The sequence below is a fragment of the Fistularia commersonii genome, chromosome 13, assembly GCF_037954325.1.
Source record: "Fistularia commersonii isolate RoL2024-O1a breed Wild chromosome 13, RoL_Fcom_v1.0, whole genome shotgun sequence".
Classification (NCBI taxonomy): Eukaryota; Metazoa; Chordata; class Actinopteri; order Syngnathiformes; family Fistulariidae; genus Fistularia; species Fistularia commersonii.
Window position 1 is genome coordinate 3,506,691 of NC_141296.1, and position 14,301 is coordinate 3,520,991.

Genomic DNA, 14,301 nt, shown 5'->3' on the forward strand with positions numbered 1-14,301 from the left:
CCTTTACAACAAAATCACTCTGAAGTGTTTTATTCACCAGTGATGAAATAAAAGTGTCTCGTGGTGTCGCTGTGCACCGACACAAAATAGACGCACGCAACTCCACCCATTACTACTGCAGGAATATCACACACAGTTGTTCATGACAATCGCTTGAAACTCCGCTTCCACGTCAGATTTCTCCGCTGAGAACTGATTGCATCTTTACTTTATTGGGATATCCTGTGATTTATATTTGACCAAGGTTTTTTTTAAATCAAAAAATTGCTTTTTGGTGTGAGGATGGGAGACAAAGGATTTCCAGCGCTTCGTCCGATCGTCTGCTTCGCTTCCTTCATTGTGACGCTGCAGCTCGTTTATGGAGATCTGAGTTATTCTTTCCCCGAGGAGATGAAACGCGGATCTGTTATCGGAAATATAGCCAAGGATCTGGGTGTGGACCTGAAGACTTGGTCTGCTCGAAAGGCCAGGTTTCATTTGGATGGGACTCAGGACCACATTTGCGACATAAATCTTAACACCGGAGATTTGATCACGACGGAGAGAATCGACAGAGAAAACCTTTGCGGAAAGAAACCATCTTGTGTGGTTAAAACAAATGTTGTGCTTGACAATCCTCTTGAGCTTCATCGTGTGAGTCTTCATATTCAAGATATAAACGACAATTCGCCCGGATTCAAGAAAAATCGAATCGAAATGGAAATACGGGAGTCGGCTGAAAAGGGCAGCCGCTTCTCCATCGAGGAGGCCCATGACGCAGATATCGAGCAGAACGCTGTTCAAAGATACAACCTGCAAAAAAACGACAACTTTATGCTTAATGTTGACAATAACAAGGTCGAGCTGGTTCTGGAAAATAAGCTCGACCGAGAGAAACAGCATGAAATTGATTTGCTTCTGACAGCCTTAGATGGCGGCTCTCCTCAGAGATCAGGTACAGTCGTCATTCACGTCACTGTACTGGACGCCAATGATAACGCGCCAGTGTTCAGCCAGGCCGTTTATAAAGCCAGCCTGCCTGAAAACTCTCCTGCAGACACGGTAGTGATTCAAGTGACTGCGACGGACGCGGATGAAGGAATCAACGGAGATGTGACGTATGATTTTGGCCACGTGTCTGACGATGACGTGAACGTTTTCATGATCGATCCTAGAACAGGTGAAATTAAATTGACTGGTTCGATTGATTTTGAAAAAGTAAGTTCGCATGACATGAGAGTGCAAGCAAAGGATGGTTTGGGACTGACGTCGTATGTTAAAGTTATAATAGATGTTGTTGATGTAAATGACAATCCACCGGTGGTAATTCTTCACAGATTATCAAACCCCATACCTGAGAATGTGTCTCCTGGTACAGAGGTGGGCGTCATAAACGTGCAGGATAGAGACTCTGACAATAACGGACAGGTCCGCTGTTTTATTCAGCTAAATATCCCTTTCAAGCTGGTTCCTTCAATCAAAAACTTTTATTTCCTGGTAACTACTGGACACCTGGACCGTGAACTGGTGTCTGATTACAACATTACAATCAGCGCCACTGACGAGGGCTCTCCTCCTCTGTCCTCCTCTAAAAGTGTCCAGTTATCTGTAGCAGACATCAACGACAACCCACCTGTGTTTGAGGATCAGTCCTACAGCGCATATGTGAGTGAAAATAACAAACCCGGCTCCACTTTGTGTTCCGTTACTGCTCGAGACCCCGACTGGAGACAAAACGGCACCGTGGTTTATTCTCTGTTACCCGGCGAGGTGAACGGCGCCCCGGTGTCCTCCTATCTGTCCGTGAACGGAGACACGGGAGTGATCCACGCCGTCAGGCCGTTTGATTATGAGCAGTTTCGGAGTTTCAAAGTCTACGTGATGGCCAGAGACAACGGTTCTCCTCCGCTGAGCAGCAACGTGACCGTCAGCGTCTTCATATCGGACGTGAACGACAACTGTCCTCAGATCCTGTACCCCGCCCCGGAGGGCAACTCCTTCATGACCGAGCTGGTCCCCAAAGCCGCGCACGGAGGCTCGTTGGTGTCCAAAGTGATCGCGGTGGACGCGGACTCCGGCCAGAACGCCTGGCTGTCCTATCATATAGTCAAATCCACCGACCCGGGACTTTTCACCATCGGCGTCCACAGCGGAGAGATCAGGACGCAGAGGGACGTTTCGGAATCGGACAGCATGAAACAGAACCTGATCGTGGCGGTGAAAGATAACGGACAGCCCTCTCTGTCCGCCACCTGCTCCATGTATTTACTTATTTCCGATAACTTGGCCGAGGTGCCCGAACTGAAGGATATTTCCTATGACGAGAAGAATTCCAAGCTGACCTCCTACCTGATCATCGCGCTGGTGTGCGTGTCCACCTTTTTCCTGACCTTCATCATCATCATCCTGGGAGTGAGGTTTTGTCGCAGGAGGAAGCCCAGACTGATGTTTGACGGAGCGGTTGCCATCCCCAGCGCGTATCTCCCTCCTAATTACGCAGACGTTGACGGCACGGGAACTTTACGCAGCGCCTACAATTATGACGCCTACTTGACAACAGGCTCTCGAACCAGTGACTTTAAGTTTGTCTCCTCTTACAACGACAACACGCTGCCTGCTGACCAGACTCTGAGGAAAAGTCCGTCTGACTTTGTGGATCCTTTTGAAGATTTGGAGGCAGCTGTAGAGGTAGGAAATGTTCACGACGTGTTTTGGCACAGCGGCATTTGTCACTTGCGATGTACGATATGTGCTTTCCGACACTTCTTTTCTCAGCATGACACAAATGCTCTGTCATCTGTTTAACAAGGTTTACATACTGTTTGGTCTGTGCTCCAAAGTGTTGAAGTTCCAAAAATTGAAGAGTCACTTCGGTGGAAATTTCGATTCCATCAGCTCCACTTTTCCTCTACGTTCATCATTAGCACACTGATGTGTGCGTCTATTCAGGAATGAAGTGTATAATGAGGTATCATTGATATCACCCTACACTATCACCTTTCCATGCGGTCATGAGTTCATCGACATTTTTACCGATGGAAAAAAGTTATAATCAAGTTTTTTAAGCCGCAAGAGTCGAGGCTGGTGGCTCCTTTGGTAGTGTAACTTCGTCCAGGATGATTGAGAGTAACCCCCCCAATTTTTCATCATCTTTGCTTCTCAGTCATCTGTTGAAGATTTATATTAGATTGGTGTCTTGTTCAGTATGATCTTGGATTCATCGTGTTCTTGCGCTTGTTTCATATCTTACGGTTCAAGTGTAACTTGCTGAGTTTCTTGTGAATTTTAAATGCCATCATGTACCCTTGTTCCAGCACCTCATCTCTGTTGGGTGCAAAACATATTGTCTTAGGATCATTGGACTACACAAGTGAAATGACTTAACATATACTGAAATAATTACAATGTGGTTTCAAACAAAATTGTAAACTCTGAATCATAGCTGAAATTAATACAGAGTTCTTGAGTTTCTAAAACCTTGTAAGAAACATAATTATTTCATCATGTATGTCACAAATACCTGTCTTACTTAATGCAGCTATTTAACAGTTGATGGTAAATTGTATATTTGTTCCAGAGCAGAATCTACTACAGACAGTCTTCACAGAATAAGCACACATTTAAAGCTATTCGCAGCTGCTTCTTTTTCTCCCTGCAGGAGAGACCACAGTTACCCCTAGCTTTCATCAAATCCAATTCTTGCTGCATTACTCCATGTGACTCCTTCATTACTTGGTCTTAGGTAATGCTTGGTTACGAGCAAAAAGCTCCCCTTGTATGTAATTTGAAAATGAGCATCTCTACTATTTTGATGATGTCTTACCCTCCATTTTCCACCATCCGTTAGTGATCCCTGCTTTCACAGTGTGCCGTTCATTCATCTGAGGTGCAAATATGAAATAGTCAGACAGACCAGTAAAGGGGGGTTATTCCTTTCCCTTCTCAACCCCTTGCAGCTGATTTAATAATTGTATTGAAAACTTTTACATTTTGTTTGAAAAGTCTTGTTGATATTTTTTTCCACTTGTGTTTGGTCTGCAAGAGTAAACGTGTTTCTCTGTGATCGCAATCTGAGGTTTTACTACTGGTCCTTCTGAGGACCTGTTGTGTATGTATATATGTTTATATATGTAGCTTATGTATGTATATTGTGACATGCTGTCCAGAGCTTTGTGGGGGAGTTTCCCTGCACCCTTCCTACCTTTGAATCATCAGCTGGTCACTTTGCCAGCCTCCTGCAGCTTGACAATGTAAAGGCCAAGTGTTTGTCAAAGTATGTTTGTGGAGGTTCTCAGTCATCCAGGTCATTGTGAATTCTTGTCGTGGCTACTGGACGCAGATTTCTTCGCTTGAAGATGTTTCAACCTTCACTCGAGAGGCTTCTTCAGTTCTAATGGCCTTTGAGGAGTTTCTGAATAACACAGAGTTAGTGGAAGTATGCTATACATATACCCTCACCTGTGCTGTACATTTGCATGATGGGCGAATAGAATGTTGAGACACCATCAGAGTGTATTTGTGCAGTTGATCAGGCCCTGAAGCTGTTATGTTTGTGATATACTTGTCAATCCTGCACATTTCTTAAAAGATTAGTTTTTAAAGTACTATGTCCTCTATTTCCTAGCTGTAACTTTGGCTCACAACAACACACACACATATATTTGTACATGTGTGTGTGTGTGTGTGGGTTTTGATACACACACACACACATATATATATATATATATATATATATATGTATATATATATATATATATATATATATATGAACGAACTCACCCTGGAAAAAAAGGTACATTAGTGGTAGAATTATATAAAAAGCGTCTCATGGTGTCGCTGTGTACTGACACAAAATAGACACTCAACTCTCCACCCATTACGACTGCAGGAAAATCACGTTCTGTTGTTTATGGCAATCGCTTGAAACTCATCTTCAGTGCAACTGATTTTTGCGCTGAGATCTGATGACATCTTTACTTTATTCGTACATTTCATTTGTTGTATTGGATCTAATTTCTTACAAGCAAAGGGGTCTTTCGTGTGAGGATGGGAGACAAAGGATTTCCAGCGCTTCGTCCGATCGTCTGCCTCGCTTCCTTCATTGTGACGCTGCAGCTCGTTTATGGAGATCTGAGTTATTCTGTTCCCGAGGAGATGAAACGCGGATCTGTTATCGGAAATATAGCCAAGGATCTGGGTGTGGACCTGAAGACATTGTCTGCTCGAATGGCTCGTCTTGATGTTGATGGTGGACGGAAACGTTTTTGTGACTTCAATCTGAACACCGGAGATTTGATCACGGCGGAGAGAATCGACAGAGAAAACCTGTGCGGAAAGAAACCGTCTTGTGTTGTGAAGGCAAATTTTGTGCTTGACAATCCTCTAGAGCTTCATCGTGTGAGTCTTCATATTCAAGATATTAATGATAACTCGCCCGGATTCAAGAAAAATCGAATCGAAATGGAGATTAGCGAGTCCGCTGAAAAGGGCAGCCGCTTCTCCATCGAGGAGGCCCATGACGCAGATATCGGGCAGAACGCTGTTCAAAGATACAACCTGCAAAAAAACGACAACTTTATGCTTAATGTTGACAATAACAAGGTCGAGCTGGTTCTGGAAAATAAGCTCGACCGAGAGAAACAGCATGAAATGGATTTGCTTCTGACAGCCTTAGATGGCGGCTCTCCTCAGAGATCAGGTACAGTCGTCATTCACGTCACTGTACTGGACGCCAATGACAACGCGCCAGTGTTCAGCCAGGCCGTTTATAAAGCCAGTCTGCCTGAAAACTCTCCTGCAGACACGGTAGTGATTCAGGTGACTGCGACGGACGCGGATGAAGGAATCAACGGAGATGTGACGTATGATTTTGGTCACGTGTCTGAGGATGAGGTGAATGTCTTTTCAATTGATCCTCTATCAGGGGAAATTAAAGTAAAAGGCATGGTTGATTTTGAAGAAACCACCTCTTTTGAGATGAGAGTACAAGCTAAAGACGGGTTAGGACTAACTTCGTATGCCAAAGTTATCGTGGATGTCATTGACGTGAATGACAATCCACCAGTGTTAATTCTTCACAGATTATCAAACCCCATACCGGAGAATGTGTCTCCTGGTACAGAGGTGGGCGTCATTAATGTGCAGGACAGAGACTCTGACAATAACGGACAGGTCCGCTATTTTATTCAGCAAAACGTGCCTTTTAAGCTGGTTCCTTCCATCAAAAACTATTATTCCCTGGTAACTACAGGACACCTGGACCGTGAACTAGTGTCTGATTACAACATTACAATCAGCGCCACTGACGAGGGCTCTCCTCCTCTGTCCTCCTCTAAAAGTGTCCAGTTATCTGTAGCAGACATCAACGACAACCCACCTGTGTTTGAGGATCAGTCCTACAGCGCATATGTGAGTGAAAATAACAAACCCGGCTCCACTTTGTGTTCCGTTACTGCTCGAGACCCCGACTGGAGACAAAACGGCACCGTGGTTTATTCTCTGTTACCCGGCGAGGTGAACGGCGCCCCGGTGTCCTCCTATCTGTCCGTGAACGGAGACACGGGAGTGATCCACGCCGTCAGGCCGTTTGATTATGAGCAGTTTCGGAGTTTCAAAGTCCACGTGATGGCCAGAGACAACGGTTCTCCTCCGCTGAGCAGCAACGTGACCGTCAGCGTCTTCATATCGGACGTGAACGACAACTGTCCTCAGATCCTGTACCCCGCCCCGGAGGGCAACTCCTTCATGACCGAGCTGGTCCCCAAAGCCGCGCACGGAGGCTCTCTGGTGTCCAAAGTGATCGCGGTGGACGCGGACTCCGGCCAGAACGCCTGGCTGTCCTATCATATAGTCAAATCCACCGACCCGGGACTTTTCACCATCGGCGTCCACAGCGGAGAGATCAGGACGCAGAGGGACGTTTCCGAGTCCGACAGCATGAAACAGAACCTGATCGTGGCGGTGAAAGATAACGGACAGCCCTCTCTGTCCGCCACCTGCTCCATGTATTTACTTATTTCAGATAACTTGGCCGAGGTGCCTGAACTGAAGGATATTTCTTATGACGAGAAGAATTCCAAGCTGACCTCCTACCTGATCATCGCGCTGGTGTGCGTGTCCACCTTTTTCCTGACCTTTATCATCATCATCCTGGGAGTGAGGTTTTGTCGCAGGAGGAAGCCCAGACTGATGTTTGACGGAGCGGTTGCCATCCCCAGCGCGTATCTCCCTCCTAACTACGCAGACGTTGACGGCACGGGAACTTTACGCAGCGCCTACAATTATGACGCCTACTTGACAACAGGCTCTAGAACCAGTGACTTTAAGTTCGTCTCCTCTTACAACGACAACACGCTGCCTGCTGACCAGACTCTGAGGAAAAGTCCGTCTGACTTTGTAGATCCTTTTGAAGATTTGGAGGCAGCTGTAGAGGTAGGAGATGTTCAAGACCTTCTATTGCAAACGTGTCTGTGAACTTACCATGGCATTCATCAATATCTTAGAATAACGTTTTTTTTATTCTTATTTGATTATGGCATTTGTATCAACTGATTTGTGTCCTCTTGTACGATTTAACAATTATTCACTCCCTTTGCACAAACTTTACATTCACAAAGCTCCATTCATTGTCATAGCTGCTTGTTCTGTCAATATTCTTCATCTGAGCCCATCTCTTTTGTCCCTTCTTGATTGTCTCCTGTTGCCCATTCGAAGATTTCCTATATACATCCCGTGTGTAATTCTTTTTGGTGAGGGTAGTATCTTACTGGATTGTGCTGATTTCTAGGTTGCAGTAGTTAGATGAGTTTTGCTGTTTGTTTGGTTTTGATTCCTTGGAGCTTGTTTCATTGTCTTTAGTTTCATATTGAAATCAGGTAATTGGATTTTCTTGGTTTTACATTGGGGTTCTCTTCAACCGCATCGAGTCATTCAGTTTAGATGTACAACTTATTTTTTCAGTGATGTTAGCATTCTATTGTTCTGTAGAGTCCTGGCTCTAAGTTTACTTGTTTGAACACAGCTGCTGTTTAAAGCCCTTGGGGGTTCAAAAGCTTTTAATACATATTATTTATTCTATGTTTTGACCACTGATTATCTCAGCAGTTGTTTTATGCTTTCCTATGTGTCTCATACTTTATTGTTACCATCATCAGGAATCCTTTAATTTTAGAAATCTCAAAGCAAAAATCTGGTCCGCGCAAGTACTCAGTCATCCAGTTCAGTCAGTTTTTGTCAAATTGTGTCATGGTCCCCGGAGAGATAGTAAGTCCCATGGCTCTGGAAAGATATAACAGGACAAAATAAAACATTTGGATTTCACATTGGGAATGTTATCCTGGGTGTTACAGTAACTGTCTGTGGTACTGAAATGTTGTTCATTCCAAGCAAACATATGTATTGCTGTCTGACTTGTACAGGTGCTAATGCAGAATATAGTGTCAGAATAGTCCAAATATAAAGCAGGTCACCATTTGACTCTGAAGTTTTGACAAATTTTACATTTCGCATGAATGGAGAATCTTAAATACAGCGATTCAGTTGTTACAACCTCCAGCATTTATTTCTTTTGTTTGGGTTCATGTATTTGAATCAGATCTGTTATAAATGACTGTTGCTCATGTGAACAAAGCTGCTTGGAATATATAACACAATTGTTGTGAGCAAAATGACCAGTGAATAATCAACCTCCTCTGGAGTTTTATGACCTTCCTCTAAAACTTTTTTACCACATGATTGGCAGTGACATGTCATATTCACATTTTAAGTCTGCATGTTAGAATTAGATATTATTTCAAGGAGGTAAACCCCCCAAAATAGTTTGACTTGATTCCCTACTTTGCCCTTGTTGAGTGTAGTCATTGCTCTGTTTGTCTTTATCTCTCTCAATTTCTGAATATGTTTGTACAGCCTTGCTCATTATTAAGCAGCTCAAAAAGTAATTCACTTTCCCCAAATATTTCTATTGTATCTTCCTCTGCACGAGGAAGGATAAGTGTGCCACCATCTCTGAATTTCTGTTGTTGAGTGCTTATGAATTTGTTAAGCCAATGCCCAATTCCTTCAAGAAACAGGTAAAAACTTTTGTCTTTCAGGACTATTTACTGCGCTGATGCTTGAGCTGCCCCAGATCAGGTTAGGCACCAAGTTAGGCTATTGTGTGTGTGTGTGTGTGTGTGTGTGTGTGTGTGTGTGTGTGTGTGTGTGTGTGTGTGTGTGTGTGTGTGTGTGTGTGTGTGTGTGTGTGTGTGTGTGTGTGTGTGTCCTAAAAAAAAAAAAAAAAAACCCAGCATACTGGTCTGTATATTTCCTGTGCACCTTGTATTTGCAAGTGTTATTTGCAGTTTATGTCCTCTATTGTAAGTCGCTTTGGATAAAAGCGTCTGCCAAATGTAATGTAATGCCCAGCACTGTACGCAAACTTTTGGCGGGGCCTGGGAGTTGATGGTTGATCTGACCAAGCAGTTGGTTGGCCCAACATATATAGTTAGCACTCAACTTCAGCTGGATATGTTGCTGTGGTCTGTGATAGAGAGGATATTGTATTTTATTAAACTTACGGTCACTGGCAGGATGAAGTTGAAGAGTCTCATGAGCACAAAAAAGCTAGGTATGCTGAGATGACAGCTGAGGTAGAGCTGCGAGGTTGGAAGATGAGGGTGCGGCCTGCAAAGGTGGGTTGTTGTGGTTTGTGGCAAAGTCTGTCATTGCATGTAAAGATAAATGTGGTCACCAGTGTTTGTTTTGTTTTTTTTGCAGGGGAATAAGCAATAAACCTCCAGTTTTTTTAAATCTTTGAGCTCGTCGAGTTAAAAATTATTTAGTATTATTTTAACCATCTCTTGATCTTTTTTTTAATTGTGGTAAAACAGGACCAAAGCCAGCATTTAGTAATCAGGCTTCCTTTCAAAAATCAAATGTTACCGGCAGTAGTACTGGATCATCCCAAAGAAAACAACACATTCCCTTCTGAAAAGAGACGCAAATACTGAATATTATGTCAGATTATTGCATATATGAACCCACCGATTGATATGAAATAATTTCTTGAATGCAAAGTTCTATCCAGTCTTAAATAAGCAAATGCTGCTTGAGTCATTTTGGCTTTTCAAGTGTAGCAATCTGCAATCGTTGATCCCATATTTTGACTATTTACCATGAAACTGCTCTCTGTATTAAGTAAATCTTGGCAAGATGACAGAAGTATCAGTTGTCCAATTTACTCATGTTTTCATTTGATACTTTTCCAGTACTGTGCAAAGTTACTTCTATGGCTTTCGTTCTTCTTTTTTCTGCGTATTTATCTGCAGCTCTACTGATCGGGAAGCAGTGCAAATAGCTATTCTTTTTTCCACAAAGCTTCCTGCTGTGTCTTTCGGAACAAGATGTTTGAAACCATGTCTGAACTTGTGAAGGAGACTGCTCATGGAATTATACAATTACTAGCCACATTGGTCATTTGAGATTACATTGCATATCCTTTCTGACTTTGCATTCATTGTCCTGCAACAGTCTTACTCATAAAATATTACTTCATATTATTTCACCTTTGTGAGAGATCTTGGTCACTTATCAATCTGGAAGCTTTGGAAATAGTTCAGTTTCTCTCAAAGCGGTTTCCTGATTCTTCCTCTAGCTGAGTAATAATGTTTATGGAACACCATGTCAGAATGTGTGTAAGTGAGTGTCCATGGAAAGATGTGGACGATAGTCTGAACTCTCCCTGGATGTCAACGTCAACTCACATGTCTATGATCGACTCATTTTGAAGCGCTCTGCAAAATCTTGCCCGGGACATGATATCCAGCCTTAAATAACCGTTGCAACAAAATCACTCTGAAGTGTTTTATTCACCAGTGATGAAATAAAAGTGTCTCGTGGTGTCGCTGTGCACCGACACAAAATAGACGGACGCAACTCCACCCATTACTACTGCAGGAATATCACACACGGTTATTCATGACAATCGCTTGAAACTCCGCTTCCATGTCAGATTTCTCCGCTGAGAACTGATTGCATTTTCACTCTTTTAGGATATCCTGTGATTTATATTTGGCCAACGTTTTTTTCTTTAAATCAAAATATTGCTTTTTGGTGTGAAGATGGGAGACAAAGGATTTCCAGCGCTTCGTCCGATCGTCTGCTTCGCTTCCTTCATTGTGCCGCTGCAGCTCGTTTATGGTGATCTGAGTTATTCTGTTCCCGAGGAGATGAAACGCGGATCTGTTATCGGAAATATAGCCAAGGATCTGGGTGTCGACCTGAAGACTTTGTCTGCTCGAAAGGCCAGGTTTGATTTGGATGGGACCCACGAACGCATTTGCGACATAAATCGGAGCACCGGAGATTTGATCACAACGGAGAGAATCGACAGAGAAAGCCTGTGCGGAAAGAAACCGTCTTGTGTTGTGAAAATAGATCTGGTTTTGGAAAATCCTCTCGAGCTTCATCGTGTGAGTCTTCATATTCAAGATATAAACGATAATGTCCCTGGATTCAAGAAGAATCGAATCGAAATGGAAATACGGGAGTCTGCGGACAAGGGAAACCGCTTCTCCATCGAGGAGGCCCATGACGCAGATATCGGTCAGAACGCTGTTCAAAGATACAACCTGCAAAAGAACGACAACTTTATTCTCGCTGTTGACAGTAACAACGTCGAGCTGGTTCTTGATAATGAACTCGACCGAGAGAAACAGCATGAAATGGATTTGGTTCTGACAGCCTTAGATGGCGGCTCTCCTCAGAGATCAGGTACAGTCGTCATTCACGTCACTGTGCTGGACGCCAATGATAACGCGCCAGTGTTCAGCCAGGCCGTTTATAAAGCCAGTCTGCCTGAAAACTCTCCTGCAGACACGGTAGTGATTCAAGTGACTGCGACGGACGCGGATGAAGGAATAAACGGTGATGTGACTTATGACTTTGGTCATTTATCGGCTGATGAAGTAAATGTATTTTCAATCGATCCAAGATCTGGGGAAATTTCAGTAACTGGGTTGATTGATTTTGAAAAAGGTAGTTCTTATGAGATGCGTGTTCAAGCTAAAGACGGTTTAGGACTAACTTCGTATGCCAAAGTTATCGTGGACGTCAGTGATGTTAATGACAATCCACCAGTGATCAATATCAAGTCTCTTTCAAACCCCATACCTGAGAATGTGTCACCTGGTACAGAGGTGGGCATCATTAACGTGCAGGATAGAGACTCTGACAATAACGGACAGGTCCGCTGTTTTATTCAACAGAATGTCCCTTTCAAGCTGGTTCCTTCCATCAAAAACTATTATTCCCTGGTAACTTCTGGACACCTGGACCGTGAACTAGTGTCTGATTACAACATTACAATCAGCGCCACTGACGAGGGCTCTCCTCCTCTGTCCTCCTCTAAAAGTGTCCAGTTATCTGTAGCAGACATCAACGACAACCCACCTGTGTTTGACGATCAGTCCTACAGCGCATATGTGAGTGAAAATAACAAACCCGGCTCCACTTTGTGTTCCGTTACTGCTCGAGACCCCGACTGGAGACAAAACGGCACCGTGGTTTATTCTCTGTTACCCGGCGAGGTGAACGGCGCCCCGGTGTCCTCCTATCTGTCCGTGAACGGAGACACGGGAGTGATCCACGCCGTCAGGCCGTTTGATTACGAGCAGTTTCGGAGTTTCAAAGTCCACGTGATGGCCAGAGACAACGGTTCTCCTCCGCTGAGCAGCAACGTGACCGTCAGCGTCTTCATATCGGACGTGAACGACAACTGTCCTCAGATCCTGTACCCCGCCCCGGAGGGCAACTCCTTCATGACCGAGCTGGTCCCCAAAGCTGCGCACGGAGGCTCTCTGGTGTCCAAGGTGATCGCGGTGGACGCGGACTCCGGCCAGAACGCCTGGCTGTCCTATCATATAGTCAAATCCACCGACCCGGGACTTTTCACCATCGGCGTCCACAGCGGAGAGATCAGGACGCAGAGGGACGTTTCCGAGTCCGACAGCATGAAACAGAACCTGATCGTGGCGGTGAAAGATAACGGACAGCCCTCTCTGTCCGCCACCTGCTCCATGTATTTACTTATTTCCGATAACTTGGCCGAGGTGCCTGAACTGAAGGATATTTCTTATGACGAGAAGAATTCCAAGCTGACCTCCTACCTGATCATCGCGCTGGTGTGCGTGTCCACCTTTTTCCTGACCTTCATCATCATCATCCTGGGAGTGAGGTTTTGTCGCAGGAGGAAGCCCAGACTGATGTTTGACGGAGCGGTTGCCATCCCCAGCGCGTATCTCCCTCCTAATTACGCAGACGTTGACGGCACGGGAACTTTACGCAGCACCTACAATTATGACGCCTACTTGACAACAGGCTCTAGAACCAGTGACTTTAAGTTTGTCTCCTCTTACAATGACAACACGCTGCCTGCTGACCAGACTCTGAGGAAAAGTCCGTCTGACTTCGTAGATCCTTTTGAAGATTTGGAGGCAACTGTTGAGGTAGGAGGTGTTAAGAATTTTTAATATTATAAAACGTGTCTTTGAATTTACTACGGCTGTAGTCAATATCACTGATTTTTTTTTTTTGCACACTGTTGGGTGATAGTGTTCGCAAGAAGGGGAAAAAGGGAACATTGTCAATAAATCAGTGATGGACGATTACAACTGCTTCCAGAATCAAAATCACAATTTATCTAATTCATCAAATCATTCAGATTATCGACATAATTTTTTCACGCATTTGATTGTTGCATTTCATTAATTAAATGATGTAATTTTATCCTTTTAAACTATTTTACACTTTTTGCTCGTTGTTATATAAAATTTAGATTCAGAAAACTCCATGCTTGTTATGTCAGTTATCCCAACCTGTTTCCCTTCTTGGTTGTCTCCATCTGAAATGTCAAATACAAATTCTATGTCTTCAGCTCTGAATGTAAAATTTTTATCAAGGAGGTCAACCCCAAAAAATGGTTCATGACTCGATTCCCTACTTTGCCCTCATTGGGTGCAGTCATTGCTCTGCTGGTCTTATATCTTTCATTTGTTCCATATTGTCACCCTCTTAAAATAATTGCCTGAGGTATTTTTTTTACAAAAATGTTTCTTTTTGCCTAAATCATGTCCTCAGGATGCTGACCACCTCTGGCAAAATTGCCTATATTCTCAGTTAAACAGATTGTGCCATTCTACCCCTTCAGTAGAAATTGCATATGTCAAGAGTGTGTTAAATGGTTCAGTTTTTTTGTGTTTCCTGAAAAATCTGAAAAAAAATTACTTAGGCGATTATTTTAAGAGGGTGACGGCTTGGTGACGGCTTGTTGACGGCTCATGGGAT

General features: G+C 43.7%; 3 protein-coding genes across 3 annotated transcripts in view; all 3 read left to right on the top strand.

Annotated features, from left to right (window-relative positions):
• Nucleotides 1–14,301, top strand: part of LOC147227604 (protocadherin gamma-C5-like) — a 354,356-nt gene that overhangs the window by 14,359 nt on the left and 325,696 nt on the right. The window lies entirely within an intron of this gene.
• Nucleotides 268–2,784, top strand: LOC147227606 (protocadherin beta-16-like). The gene is made up of 2 exons (XM_086158791.1): nucleotides 268–2,667; nucleotides 2,755–2,784. The coding sequence occupies exons 1-2, from the start codon at nucleotides 283–285 to the stop codon at nucleotides 2,782–2,784; spliced, it is 2,415 nt and encodes an 804-aa protein (XP_086014917.1). The 5' UTR covers nucleotides 268–282.
• LOC147227607 (protocadherin gamma-A11-like) overlaps nucleotides 4,873–14,301 on the top strand; it is a 112,644-nt gene continuing 103,215 nt past the window's right edge. Inside the window, exon 1 of the mRNA XM_086157865.1 lies at nucleotides 4,873–7,410. Coding sequence (XP_086013991.1) covers nucleotides 5,026–7,410 — 2,385 coding nt within the window. The 5' untranslated portion in view covers nucleotides 4,873–5,025. The remainder of the gene's footprint in view (nucleotides 7,411–14,301) is intronic.

What these genes read in the sequence shown, in the direction of transcription:
- LOC147227606 (XM_086158791.1), top strand. Translation starts at nt 283, where the DNA reads ATGGGAGACAAAGGATTTCCAGCGCTTCGTCCGATCGTCTGCTTCGCT. An exon ending in ATTTGGAGGCAGCTGTAGAG is followed by an intron (nt 2,668 to 2,754) that starts GTAGGAAATGTT and finishes TTCTTTTCTCAG; the next exon opens with CATGACACAAATGCTCTGTC.